General features: G+C 44.1%; 1 protein-coding gene across 1 annotated transcript in view; it reads right to left on the bottom strand.

Annotated features, from left to right (window-relative positions):
• Positions 1 to 14,800, bottom strand: part of PXDC1 (PX domain containing 1) — an 87,380-nt gene that overhangs the window by 25,705 nt on the left and 46,875 nt on the right. Inside the window, exon 3 of the mRNA XM_073678706.1 lies at positions 13,974 to 14,091. Coding sequence (XP_073534807.1) covers positions 13,974 to 14,091 — 118 coding nt within the window. The remainder of the gene's footprint in view (positions 1 to 13,973; positions 14,092 to 14,800) is intronic.

Below are 14,800 nucleotides of genomic sequence, written 5' to 3' on the forward strand. Positions count from 1 at the left end.
TATAAAATTGTGCCGACAGGTTCTCTGTAATATATAATGCCCAATGTATATGTATCATAGAAGACATACTATAACATAAGAGTGCATTTACACAAGACTTTTTCTTTGCAGTTTTGTCACTTTGTCTATCAAGCTTGCATAAATATGTAAGGGAACCCACATCTATCTCCAGAATGAGAGAGATAGCGATCACTAGAGAGGTGGCCACATGTTTGCGGCTTCCTCAATTCACTTTTAGGCTATGTGCACACGTAGCGTTTTTGATTCGTTTTCGTGGAGGTTTTTCGCAGCGAAAACGCTATGTAATCCGTCTGCCAGGTATTGCAATGGTAATCCTGATGTGCTGTGCACATGATGCGGAAATTTCCGCTCAGGATTACCATTGCGGAAAAAAACGCAGAATGTCCATTGTGTGCGCTTCCACGGCGAATTCGCGCTAATTGACTTGAATTGAACCGCAGCAAATCCGCAGGTATAATATCTATTCCTGTGGATTTGCTGCGTTTCAATTAAAGCCAATGGGCGCGAATTCGCAGCAGAAAAGCGCTGCGGGTGGTAACCAGGTCAGCAGAGGAGGAGTACTACTCCCCTTATCCGACCGCCGCTCCCGCTGATAACAGCGAGAGCAGGGCGGCTAGGGGGAGCAGTAGTCTCCTCAGCCAACCCCGGAACCACGCAGTTAAAAAAAGAAAAAAAGAAGTAAAAAAAAAAACAAAACACTATACTCACTCCTCCTGGTCCACAGTCCCCGGCGATGTCTTCAGCCCGGCGGTACACTGCTGGGCGCGCTCACTCCCAGCAGTGTACTGCGCTGCCAGGACCTGAGGTCATGTGAGCGATCAGCTGATCGCTCACATGACCTCACCATGGGAACATTCTCAAGAATGTTCCCACCAGTACTGGTGGTGAGCTAACTGGGGCTGAGCAGCTGATCTTCATTGATTGTTGATGTCACTGCTGTAGAAGTGACCCAGATTGCCGAGAGACAATCATTGGCCGTAATCGTGGACTATGTTGTGGCGGCGGACAGGTGAGGGATATGGTTGTTTGTTATTTTACTTTTTTTTCAGAAGAGCGAAGGCTTCGGGAACTGACAGCGCAATAATAATTTTTTTTAAAACCGTGTGTTTTTTATTTCATTAAAATACTTTATTCTGGTCATATATTTATTGAAAAGGCGGCAATAACTTTACTACGCAGTTAGTAATGGAGGAGTCTTATAGATTACTAACCCCAACCCCATTACCCCACTCGCCATCGCTACAGGGCAGTGGTAAGAGCGGAGGCTAAGCGCCAGATTTGGCACATCTTATGGATGCGCCATTTCTGGGACTGCTGAGGGGTGATATTATTAGCTGTGGAGGGGGCTATTATCCATGGCCCCTTCCCTGGCTATTAATATCAGCCCACAGCTGTCTAGTTTAGCCTTTTCTGGTTAGATTTTATAGGAGGATCCACGTCAATTTTTTTCTGGTGTCCCCCTGTAAACTAGCCAGTAAAGTCTAAACAAACAGCTGTGGTCTGATATTAATAGCCAGGGAACATTGTTGGCTAATGGCCCCTTCCCCAGCTACTAATATCATCCCCCAGCGGTCGGCTTTCCCTCTGCTGGTTATAAAAATGACGCGCCATTTTTTTTTTTAATTTTAGGCTCTGTGACCACGATCTGGGCGTAGCAGAGCTTTGGACACATATTTTTTGCTGCGTCCAAAACGCTGCATTCTGTTGAATGCAGGTAAATCCACATGTGTTCACTGAACCATGCGTACTTACTGCATTCAATACATTCTAGTGGTCAAACTTCTGTTGCGGAGACTAGCGACTCCGCAAGAGAATTTGACATGTTGCGGTCCTGAAAGACGCGCCGCATGTCAGTGTCACGGGTGATCCACAGTCTCTGATGCATGCATAGTGGACATGGGATTTCTAGAGATCCCATCCACTATGCTGTAACATCTGGACGCTGCGGGTTTGACACTGTATAAACATGCAGCGTCAAACCTGCAGCGGCACCTGACCGTGGCCACGTATCCAAACTCACGCACAACATGACAATTTCGGTAGCGGACACGCTAGTCTCCACTGCAGATTTTGAACGATTGAAGTGTCATTATATGCGGTGGATTCACATGCACCGGCAACAAAAGTGCGGCATTAGAACACCGCGTTTTGGACGCAGTAAAAATATGCTGTGCCCAAAGCGCTGCTTGTTTGTGTTTGTGGGGACGTAGCGGCGAAACAATGTAACGAAACAGCTGTGAGCTGTTAATAATGGCCAGGGATCATGTTTGCCTAATGGCACCTTACTAGGCTAAAAATAGCAGATCACAGCTGCCCCAGAAATTACATGAATGGAAATGCTAATGACATTGGGCCAATGGGATTAGCTGACACCTAGCTCTTTTGTTGGTGATGACAAGGTGTCAATCAGACCCATTCATTACGAAACCTAATTAAAGTAAAGTAAAGAGTTAAATAAACACACAGACACAGAGCAAACACTTTATTTGAAATACAACAGACACATTATTTAATCATTTAAATTAACCAATATACTCACCCCAGTTCTGACGGTAGTCCAAGGGTTTAAGCAATGTCCCACCAAATAACTTTAGTTAGCTCAAAAAGCATTCATTGATGTACAAAAACACATCAAAAACCGCATTAAAAACCCCGTCAAAAACACACGGTTTTCCCACAGTGTTTTCCTGCCAAGGAGATGCAGAATCGCTCAGGAAATTTCTGCTTCAACGCAACATGACAATTATTTCAGCATTTTTTCTTCAGTTTTCCCCACCGAAATGAAAATTGTATCAAAAACGCATAAAAACACACACATAGTTTTAATTTTTCATGCAAAGAAAGTTACCTGTTCTCATGGAGTGGCCATGGCATTACCACAATTTTGCGAAAAACTGCAATGTTAGCAAATTCGAGCACAGATGTATTCACGTTATACAAATTCATGAAATGTGGATCGTGCTCAGATCTCAATCCCTGACCCAATCCAAGAGTCTTCTGCCTATGAACTTAGGTTTTACTGTAAATCAGGATGGTTTCCCCATTCACTGTAAATATCCATGCAGATTTGCAGTTATAACCCAACCTCAGCCGAAAAAAGATTTCCACCTTACAAAAATTTCCAGCCACCATCATGTTTTTAATAATGTATCAAATCATTTCTTAGTTGTATCTGTTTCTACTTTTGAAAATGTGATAATAGGAAATGGACGTCACTACAGGATCTTTTGCAGGTGTCAGGAAACATTTTAAGATCCTATTAAATTCCGGCAGTTATGCAGGTATATATGGACTACAGATGCCATAGAGCTATAGAGATTTATGTTGGAGGATCTGAGAAATCCAGATAACAATCCAGTCACCAAACATTCCCAGAAGTAGCTGAAAACTATTTTACTAACTTGAATTCATTATGAAATGATTTTAGGTAGAAAAACTAATTAAAGGGGTTGTCCAGAGAAAACAAGTTATCACCTATCCGCACGATAGATGATAATTTACTAATCGGTGGGGCACTCGCACCAATGGGCAGAATGGGGAATTTTCATCTCTGATACAAATTCCTTCTCTATGGAGCTGCCGGGAAGAAAAGAAACACAGCACTTGATAGCCCCATAGGGAAAGAATGTAACGGGTTGAGCATGCACACTGCATAGGGTTAAAAGAGGCCCATTCTGCCTAACAGTGCGATTCCCAGCAGTCAGACCCTCATGATCCCATGGATAGGTGATAAATTGTTTTCACCGGGACAACCCCTTTAACGCATAGTAATGATATATCTGCCAGCAGTTCTCTGAACATGTGCCTCTGTAGATGGCCTTAAAGGGGTATTCCCATCTCCAATATCCTATCCCAATATGTAGTAGCTGTAATAATAATATTAGCAAATAGCACCAATTAGAAATGTAGTATAGTTCTTCTGATTTGCTATATTGCTTATCTCATGTGCAGGCATTGCAGGACCATAGGTAACCATGCTTACGACTACTAATATAGTGACAGTTAGTTAGCTAGCTGTTAGTGGTAATAACCATAGATATCTAAACTATTGCAATGCCAATGCCCCGCACATGGGGTAAGCAATATAGTCAATCAGAAGAACTACACTACATTCCTAATTGGAGGTATTTGCTAATATTATTATTATTATTATTATTATTATTATTATTATTATTATTGCTACTACATACTGGGATAGGTTCTTGGAGATGGGAATACCCCTTTAAGGTTTTTTTTTCTTTATCACATAGTCTTGGGCCCAGAGTAAAATAGCAAACAAAGCTGAAGAGCTCAAGTTGCATTTTCTACATTTTAATTATTTCCAAACATATATTTTATTAAAACGTTGGCTGAATATTTGAGATGGAGCAGTGACAGCAGGATTTCAAGACAGATCTTTGTTTAATATTGACCTATTCCCTTGATGAAGTAAAGCTTTAATGACTCTGTAGTGCCATCTAGTGGTGAAGTTGAAAGCTACAGACATTCACATAGAAATTTGTAGTGACTAGATAGGCAACCAGTAGATTGGGGGTCTGCTAGTAGATTACAAAGCATCAAAGTCACTCTATGGTTCCCAACAAAAATGGCATAATGAATAGTATAATGCCCCCACACAGTATGATACCTCTACAGCCCCCACATTGTCTACAGCCCACAACACACTATAATGCCTTCACAGCCCCTCTCCCCAAAGCATGACGTCCACACAGCCACCCCACCCACACAGCGTAATGCCCCCACAGCCCAACACACAGTATGATGCCCCTATTCCACATACAGTATAAACTCTCCACAGCCCACTACACAGTATAATGCTCACTGCCCCCACACAGTATAATTCAGCCACAGCTTCCCACAGTACGATGCCCCCTCACTCCCCCACACATTGTCTGCAAATTGAGATTCTGGTTTGGCTTTTATCCTAAGTCACGTGAAAGGGTCGTTAAAGGCTCGATATGAACTTTTGGATTTCTACTTTCACTAGATGTCACTATAGGTCAAGTCCTCTTCCTCTCTGAAGAGGCAATTTGCATATTTAATAATCCAGAGCAGTATTGCATGGCCTATAAGTCTCCTTACATTGGCATGTCCGGCATGTCACTCTCCACAAGGAGAAACGTTACCCCTGAGATCGAAATATATGCTGAAAACCAAGACATATCACATGTTTTCCAAACCTCAGGATGCCTAATATGGAATAGTCACAGATTTCTGCTGCAAAATCCACCTGTAATGTTACGACCAGTGAGACTGAACTCATTCCTGTATTACTGGTTTTACTTCTAATTAATGACAACATAGGTTCAGCGTGTAATCTATAATAGACAACATTAATATTTTTCGCCTCTAGATGGCAGTACTTTACAACCTTTGCCTCAATTGTATAGAAAAGTGTGGTCCACTACGTTTTCCAATGGAATTCGTCACCAGAGGTACGCACCTCTATAGGAGTACATATCAGGGGAACATGTTCAGCAGACAGATATAAAGTCTCAGTGAAAGTAGAGGATAAGCATAAAAACCTACACTATGGCCCCCATTCATCACTTGTCTGGACTAATTTCCTCCTTTTTAGTAGTTTTAGCATTGCGCCTTATTCTCTATACAATTTCCATCACTTTTTCAGTCTTTTTTTATTTTCTTCCACAAGTTTGCTTATCTAGATGTTGTAGACAGATTCATGAAATGCATCTTTTACCCAATGCTGCATTTTTTTGGTGCATTTTGCCCTAACCCCTGCCTGTAGTAAGGATTCTGGCGTTCTGGAGTTTTCATTATGGTGCAGTTGAGTAACGTGCAGCATTTTAAAGGTGTATGCAACCTTTGCTCTAAAAAGTTGCAAAAACAGTTAACGAGAAATAAAGAGCATTTTGTGACATGTTCATTTTGATTTATTTGGCGCCAAAAAAATAAAACTTGTCAGCAAATACCACAAGACAAAAAAAAAGTGACTACCAAAAATTGCAAATGATGAACTGGACCCCACAAGTGTAACATAGTAAGGCTGTGTGCCCACGATGCGTTTTTTAAGTGTTTCCGCAGCGGCAAAAACGCTGCAGAAACGCTTAAAAAATGCATGGTAGAAGGCCTGCCATGTCCCCCAATGATAATCCGCATGTGCTGTGCACATGCTGCGGAAATTTCCGCTGCGGATTATCATTGCGAAAAAAAACGCAGCACTACCAATTATTTTGCGGAAGAGCTGTGTTTTCGCTGCCATTGACTTGCATTAGAACGCGCCAATTCCGCAAGACTGCATCTGTACTTGCGCAATTGGTGCGTTCTAATGTGCGGATGGTACCCGAGTGTAGAGGAGAGGAGAGTCTCATCCACACCCAGGTACCATTAAAAAATCTGTAAAAAAAGAATAAAATAAAAAATAAATGTATACTTACCTTCTGGCGGCCCGCGCTGCGCTCCTCCTTGCTTCCCGGCACTTCGCGATGGACTGGAGGACCTGCGCTGACGTCAGAGTCATGTGACGGGTCACACGACGCTGATGTCGGCAGGTCCTTCACTTTACCTCTGCCGGCAGCCGGGACCGAGCGAAGCAAGACACCGGGGGCCATCGGAGGGTAAGTATATATTTTTTTTTACATTCTCTCGGGTCACACTATATAAATCCATGCCGTTTGCATGGATTTATATAGTGTGACCTAGTTGTCACAAGCACTTTCCAAGTGATGCTAAAATCGCCTGGAAAGCGCTTGATAACCCACATGCGGAAATGCATGTGAAGAACGCTTCACATCCGCATGTCCCTGGCAGGAAAAACGCATGTACAATCCGCATGTACAATCCGCATGTACAATCCGCATGTACAATCCGCATGCGTTTTTTTCTGCCAGGGAGATGCAGAAATGCTCAGGAAAAAAACCTGAGCATTTCTGCATTGTGGGCACATAGCCTAACATAGTTTTTTTAGGTTGAAGGAAGACTAAGTCCATCTAGTTCAACCCATAGCCTAACATGTTGATCCAGAGGAAGGCAAAAAAAAACCCATGTAGCAAACACTAAGCTCCACATTGGGGAAAAAAATTCCTTCCTGACTCCACATACAACAATCAGACTAGTTCCCTGGATCAACGCCCTATGAAGGAATCTAGTATAAATAGTTTACAGTACACTCCTACCAATTCTGTCCTATGCCGTAGCTTTACAGGATGATACCTACACACAGCTTCCCCGAGGACACAATCAGACAGCGCACAAGTGATGAAGTGTTCTCTATGAGATATAAACAAAATTATATTTTATGTGTCCCCCATATAAATATGACTATACATTACAGCAGGCTTGGACTGGCCCACAGGAGAACAGGAGAATCCTCCGGTGGGCCACCACCCTCTTATACAGTACAGACCAAAAGTTTGGACACACCTTCTCATTGAAAGATTTTTCTGTATTTTCATGACTATGAAAATTGTACATTCACACTGAAGGCATCAAAACTATGAATTAACACATGTGGAATTATATACTTAACAAAAAAGTGTGAAACAACTGAAAATATGTCTTATATTCTAGGTTCTTCAAAGTAGCCACCTTTTGCTTTGATGACTGCTTTGCACACTCTTGACATTCTCTTGATGAGCTTCAAGAGGTAGTCACCGGAAATGGTCTTCCAACAATCTTGAAGGAGTTCCCAGAGACGCTTAGCACTTGTTGGCCCTTTTGCCTTCACTCTGCGGTCCAGCTCACCCCAAACCATCTCGATTGGGTTCAGGTCTGGTGACTGTGGAGGCCAGGTCATCTGGCATAGCACCCCATCACTCTCCTTCTTGGTCAAATAGCCCTTACACAGCCTGGAGGTGTGTTTGGGGTCATTGTCCTGTTGAAAAATAAATGATGGTCCAACTAAACGCAAACCGGATGGAATAGCATGCCGCTGCAAGATGCTGTGGTAGCCATGCTGGTTCAGTATGCCTTCAATTTTGAATAAATCCCCAACAGTGTCACCAGCAAAGCACCCCCACACCATCACACCTCCATGCTTCACGGTGGAGACCAGGCATGTAGAGTCCATCCGTTCACCTTTTCTGCGTCGCACAAAGACACGGTGGTTGGAACCAAAGATCTCAAATTTGGACTCATCAGACCAAAGCACAGATTTCCACTGGTCTAATGTCCATTCCTTGTGTTCTTTAGCCCAAACAAGTCTCTTCTGCTTGTTGCCTGTCCTTAGCAGTGGTTTCCTAGCAGCTATTTTACCATGAAGGCCTGCTGCACAAAGTCTCCTCTTAACAGTTGTTGAAGAGATGTGTCTGCTGCTAGAACTCTGTGTGGCATTGACCTGGTCTCTAATCTGAGCATCTGTTAACCTGTGATTTCTGAGGCTGGTGACTTGCATAAACTTATCCTCAGAAGCAGAGGTGACTCTTGGTCTTCCTTTCCTGGGGGGTCCTCATGTGAGCCAGTTTCTTTGTAGCGCTTGATGGTTTTTGCAACTGCACTTGGGTACACTTTCAAAGTTTGACCAATTTTTCGCACTGAGTGACCTTCATTTCTTAAAGTAATGATAGCCACTCGTTTTTCTTTACTTAGCTGCTTTTTTCTTGCCATAATACAAATTCTAACAGTCTATTCAGTAGAACTATCTGCTGCGTATCCGCCAGACTTCTGTACAACACAACTGATGGTCCCAACCCCATTTATAAGGCAAGAAATCCCACTTATTAAACCTGACAGGGCACACCTGTGAAGTGAAAACCATTTCCGGTGACTACCTCTTGAAGCTCATCAAGAGAATGCCAAGAGTGTGCAAAGCAGTCATCAAAGCAAAAGGTGGCTACTTTGAAGAACCTAGAATATAAGACATATTTTCAGTTGTTTCACACTTTTTTGTTAAGTATATAATTCCACATGTGTTAATTCATAGTTTTGATGCCTTCAGTGTGAATGTACAATTTTCAACGTCATGAAAATACAGAAAAATCTTTAAATGAGAAGGTGTGTCCAAACTTTTGGTCTGTACTGTATGAGCAGTGTTTGGCACTATATACTTGAATCACTATGTACAGACAAAGGCAGCATCTTATTCATTTACCAATCTGCCCAGCTCATTGTTATATCAATTTATGATTGAGGATAATGTCACATTTGCATGTAGCTGAAAAGTAGGCCCTAGCATTTGTTACTGGTGGGTCCTTGGCACCTCAGTCCGACACTATGAATAGAGTAATGTCACCATACCTACTATCTCTCTGGTCTGTCAGGTCTGTGCCGCTTTTATGCAACTCAGAAAATGGGGTGTAATGAGGAAAGTCACAACCACGACTCCCCTGCTTTTCTGTTGGTTTGAGAGGTGTGGTTCAGACTTTCCTCATGCCTTTGTAGCAACAATTTTTGAGATGAAAAAAATGGGGCACCAGTCTGACAAGCTGAATCAGGAGGCGTGATGACTATACGTTACAAATGGATAGTCACATTTAATATCTGGAGTGGAGGGTCACTTTAAGGAGAATGCTGACAATCCGATAAAATAAGACATCGATATTGTTTTCATCTTATCAAGCACACAGTGGTTTCTGATAGTTTCTCTGTATTTTAAGGTTTCACTGGTACATAGATAAGTACAGTTTTGTGCATGTGTTGGTGAACTGCTTGAAAAATTTTAGGGGACACTTAAAGAGGTTGTCCACTACTTTAGTACTGATGACCTACCCTTAGGATAGGTCATTAATGTCTGATCTGTCAGGGTCCGACACCCCTGCTGATCAGCTGTCACCGGTGGCGGCCGCAGGCCGGAAGTACTCCATCTTCTGATAGTGCCCAAGGCTTGGTACTGCACATAAGCCTGCTATTCAAATGAATAGGAAGCAGATGTGAAGTACTCTGCGGCCAGCCAGCTCCGCAAGTGAGTATTTCTGGCCAGCGGCTGCTGACGAAGACACCGATAGCGGCTAGTTGGCGGGGGGGCGCCGGGTGTCAGACCCTGACCAATTACACATTGATGACCTATCATAAGGATAGGTCATCAATGCTAAAGTAGTAGACAACCTCTTTAAAAGAGTTCCTGCCAATCTGGGGCCACCCTTTTTATTTAGTAAAAGAATGGGCAACCTCAGAAAGATGATTTTGTTAAATATTATATATTAAAAAAAAACACTCAGTAGGGTCCCTAACGTCGCCCTGAAAGGCCTGACTTTCTAGCAAAAATTGAACCCCAAATTCCTGGCTTTGGAATCCTGGGATGCAGAGCAGGATCCCACACCCCTCCAAGACGTCTCCCATAATGAAAGAGAGATTCAATTTTTACACTGACTGCTGCCGCGTACTTTACTACGCTGTTACCAAATGCTAACATTATTACAATGGTTACCGTTCAGTAACAGTGAAATAAAGTATGTGGGAACAATCAGTGTAAAAAGTGAATCTCGCTCTTTCATTATGAGAGCAGTCGTGGTGGGTTGTGGTGTCCTGTTTTGCATCCCAGGATACCAAAACCTGGCAGTTATGAAGGCTCTTGCTAACAAATTATATTTTAAAAATCACCAATCTTGTGCTGCCCACTCTTATTAAATAAAAAGGGCAACCTCAGACAGAAGATAGTACCTTTTAAATCACACATCTGATCTCGATGAATGAACGATTCCAGGTGGAAATCTTTACCCATATAATTTATTGAACACAAAATGTATCAAAGGTCAATGGAAACCAAACTCATCACCAATTGCAGGCTAGGTTACAAATCACACCACAAATCAAAGTAAGCAACTGAAATCACAAGAGAATCCGATTTGTGTAACAGCATACAGTGAATCAGTAGTGTTTATGGCTCCCATGTGCCCATATGCATCCTGACAATGTCTGGGCATGTTACTGATGACACGGTGGATGATGTCTTTTGGGTTCTCCTCTGAAAACTAGATCAGGGAATCAGTGAGCTCCTGGACAGTCTATGGCGCTACTTGGGAATGTCGGATGTACGGATCATAATGTCCTAGAAGATCTCAACTGGATTCAGGTCTGGGGAACATGAGGTCCAGTCAGTGATATCAATGACTTCATCATCCAGGAACTGCCTAGACTAGGGATGTCAAACTCAAACTTGCAGAGGGCCAAAATGGAAAAACTTGGACAAAGTCGAGGGCTTACCAGTATACAGTATAATGGGCCCCACAAAGTCCTCCATACAGAATAATGGCCCCACATAGGGGTGGTGGTTTTCGTGTCGCGGGCCAAATATAATCGCCCTGCGGGCCAGACTTTGCCCATGGGCCAGACTTTGCCCATGGGCCAGAGTTTGACATGTATGGCCTATACGCTCTGGCCACATGAGGCCAGGAATTGTCCTGCAGCAGGAGAAAATCAGGCCCATTGCATCAGCTTAAGGTCTGACATGGGTCTGAAGATTTCATCCCAGTTGTCAAGGTGCTGTTGACTATAATACATATGTCCCTGAAGTTTAATTGACTTGGGGTTATACTTCATTCATACATCTATGGGTCAGGTCAGTATACAGACCGTGATTCACAGACCAGCCAAGGGTCTCTTGGCAACTTCAGGGTGTGTTATGGAGTTGACTGAGATAGACATGACAGGAGGACTCACTATACTGCCAGTGACACGGCACATAAATCCTCTCAGCCCCTCTATATACAGTCCTATCCTGCAGTACATCCCTCCACTCATTTGCTCTATATACAGTTCCTTCCTCCAGGACATCCCTCCCCTCAGCCCCTCTATATACAGTCCTATCCTGCAGTACTTCCCTCCACTCATTCGCTCTATATAAAGTTCCTTCCTCCAGGATATCCCTTCTCTCAGCCCCTCTATATACAGTCTTATCCTGCAGTACATCCCTCCACTCATTCCCTCTATATACAGTTCCTTCCTCCAGGACATCCCTCCTCTCAGCCCCTCTATATACAGTCCTGTCCTGCAGTACATTCCTCCACTCTTTCCCTCTATATACAGTTCCTTCCTCCAGGACATCCCTCCTCTCAGGCCCTCTACATACAGTCCTATCCTCCAGTACAACTATACACAGTGGCTTGTCAGTTAATCAATATACAACTTCCTGCAGCACATTTTTCCTCAGCCTCATCTATATAGATCCAATCTGCAGCACATTTCTCCTCAGTCCTTCCATATACAGCCTCCTACAGAACATGACTCCTCTGGCCCTCTATATACAGCCTCTTGAAGCACATTGATCCTCAGCCCTTTTTATATACAGCCTCCTGCAGCACATCACTCGGTATCCCTTTCTATATACTGCCTCCTTACTTCTGAGCCCTCTCTATACACAGCCTCCTGGAGCACATCTCTCCTCAGCCATCTCTATACACAGCCTCCTGCAGCACATCTCTCCTCAGCCATCTCTATACACAGCCTCCTGCAGCACATTGTTCCTCAATCTTTCCTATATACAGCCTCCTGCAGCACACTCTCCTCAGCCATCTCTATATACAGCCACCTGCAGCACATTGCTTTTCACTCATCTCTATATACAGCCACCTGCAGCACATTGCTCCTCAGCCCTCTATACACAGCCTCCTGCAGCACATTGCTCCTCAGCCCTCACTATGCAGCCTCCTGCAGCACATTGCTCCTCAGCCCTCAATACACAGCCTCCTGCAGCACATTGCTCCTCAGCCCTCTCTATACACAGCCTCTTGCAGCACATTGCTCCTCAGCCCTCACTATACAGCCTCCTGCAGCACATTGCTCCTCAGCCCTCTCTATACACAGCCTCCTGCGGCACATTGCTCCTCAGCACTCTCTATACACTGCCTCCTGCAGCACATTGCTCCTCAGCCCTCACTATACAGCCTCCTGCAGCACATTGCTCCTCAGCCCTCTCTATACACAGCCTCCTGCAGCACATTGCTCCTCAGCCCTCAATACACAGCCTCCTGCAGCACATTGCTCCTCAGCCCTCTCTATACACAGCCTCTTGCAGCACATTGCTCCTCAGCCCTCACTATACAGCCTCCTGCAGCACATTGCTCCTCAGCCCTCTCTATACACTGCCTCCTGCAGCACATTGCTCCTCAGCCCTCTCTATACACTGCCTCCTGCAGCACATTGCTCCTCAGCCCTCACTATACAGCCTCCTGCAGCACATTGCTCCTCAGCCCTCTCTATACACTGCCTCCTGCAGCACATTGCTCCTCAGCCCTCACTATACAGCCTCCTGCAGCACATTGCTCCTCAGCCCTCTCTATACTCAGCCTCCTACAGCACATTGCTCCTCAGCCCTCTCTATACACTGCCTCCTGCAGCACATTGCTCCTCAGCCCTCTCTATACACTGCCTCCTGCAGCACATTGCTCCTCAGCCCTCTCTATACACTGCCTCCTGCAGCACATTGCTCCTCAGCCCTCTCTATACACTGCCTCCTGCAGCACATTGCTCCTCAGCCCTCTCTATACTCAGCCTCCTACAGCACATTGCTCCTCAAACTTGGCAAAAAAAGGCAGAGGGGAGACAGCGGGTCATTTGCGATCCTAGATCTTCAGCAATGCCCACACGCTAACGTCAGCATCAGGAACATTACATATACCGGACAGCCATGGGAGCTGTATACAGAATGTGATTAGAGTCACGTCACAGCCCACATGACATCCACTATTAAGGTACTTTTCTTTTTCCCTAGACAACGTTCTGCGTATGTACCAGGAGTGCGGCTGGGACCCCAGTCCTCAGCTGTAATCTGGGGAACCTGGCAGCAAGTATTCAGCTCCCCTACAGCGCCTATGTAGATTAAAGAAAGCATTATACTGTGCCCATTAAAATCCACAGGCTGTCACTGTAATGCAATGATGTGCTGAAAATCCTCGTAGACACCGTACACTTTAGAAAATTGATGTCGCTATTAAGTAGGGTATCAAAATGGTTTATAAAAAAAAGTTATTGTCTGGCATAGACAAAATAGGATGACTGCTGATTACTAAAGTCCATATGACAGCAATAAGACCTACCAGTCTGGTATAATTACTTACCGGAGATTTTGATGGGGCTTTGGAAGCTGGGCTGTATCTTGTGAACGTTATCATTTTTCAACACCTGGTCCAGTGGTGATCTCTCAAAGAAAGTGAGGACAACCTCCGACCTGGAATACTGGAAGATGATTAGGACAAGAGCTTAATAATATGTGGGAGACGACCATGTATAAGCATAGTATTGGTGGAATGTGTGCGCACTCTATGCGGCCAGAAACGCGTCAGAGTAAAATGACTACTTTCTTTTAATGTATGGATAGCCTTACCTGGTTTTTAAGAAAATGGAATAAAATCTAATTTTTTATTGATTCCACGCTACACGGATCCTTTCTTCATTTTTTGTGCGTACATCTGCTATGTATTACTACCTACTGCACAATAAGGCACGATCATTGCCAAGCTGTAAATACATACATTATACGAGGACGAGAACAGCTCAGGACAACCGTTAGAAGTAATCATTTCTAGGTCCATTAGCGGTCAGCCAAATATTAGGTGTAGGAATATCAGCAGCTTATCAATGGTGATTACCATGGCCATAGAGGAACACACTGGTGGAAAGAGTCAGGAGAGGGCTTCTGTGCAAGAACAGTGTATGGGCCCTTTGTAGCCCAATAGCTCATCATAATGCATAGTTCCAAGTTTTGGAGGTGGAAATGGGCCCCCTGACCTCTTGGGCCCCTGGTTGCACCAATGATATGTCCGCCCCTAGAGGAATGTATATATGTCTGCAGATGGAGTCAATGGGCTTTATTTCTCCAACCCTTCTGACAGCAAAGAGTCTTGTTGCTCACAGCTTTTATAACATCAGACAGCAACGACATGGA

The sequence above is a fragment of the Phyllobates terribilis genome, unplaced genomic scaffold (assembly GCF_046119375.1).
Source record: "Phyllobates terribilis strain yellow unplaced genomic scaffold, ASM4611937v1 Scaffold_4__5_contigs__length_816908805, whole genome shotgun sequence".
Taxonomy (NCBI): domain Eukaryota; kingdom Metazoa; phylum Chordata; class Amphibia; order Anura; family Dendrobatidae; genus Phyllobates; species Phyllobates terribilis.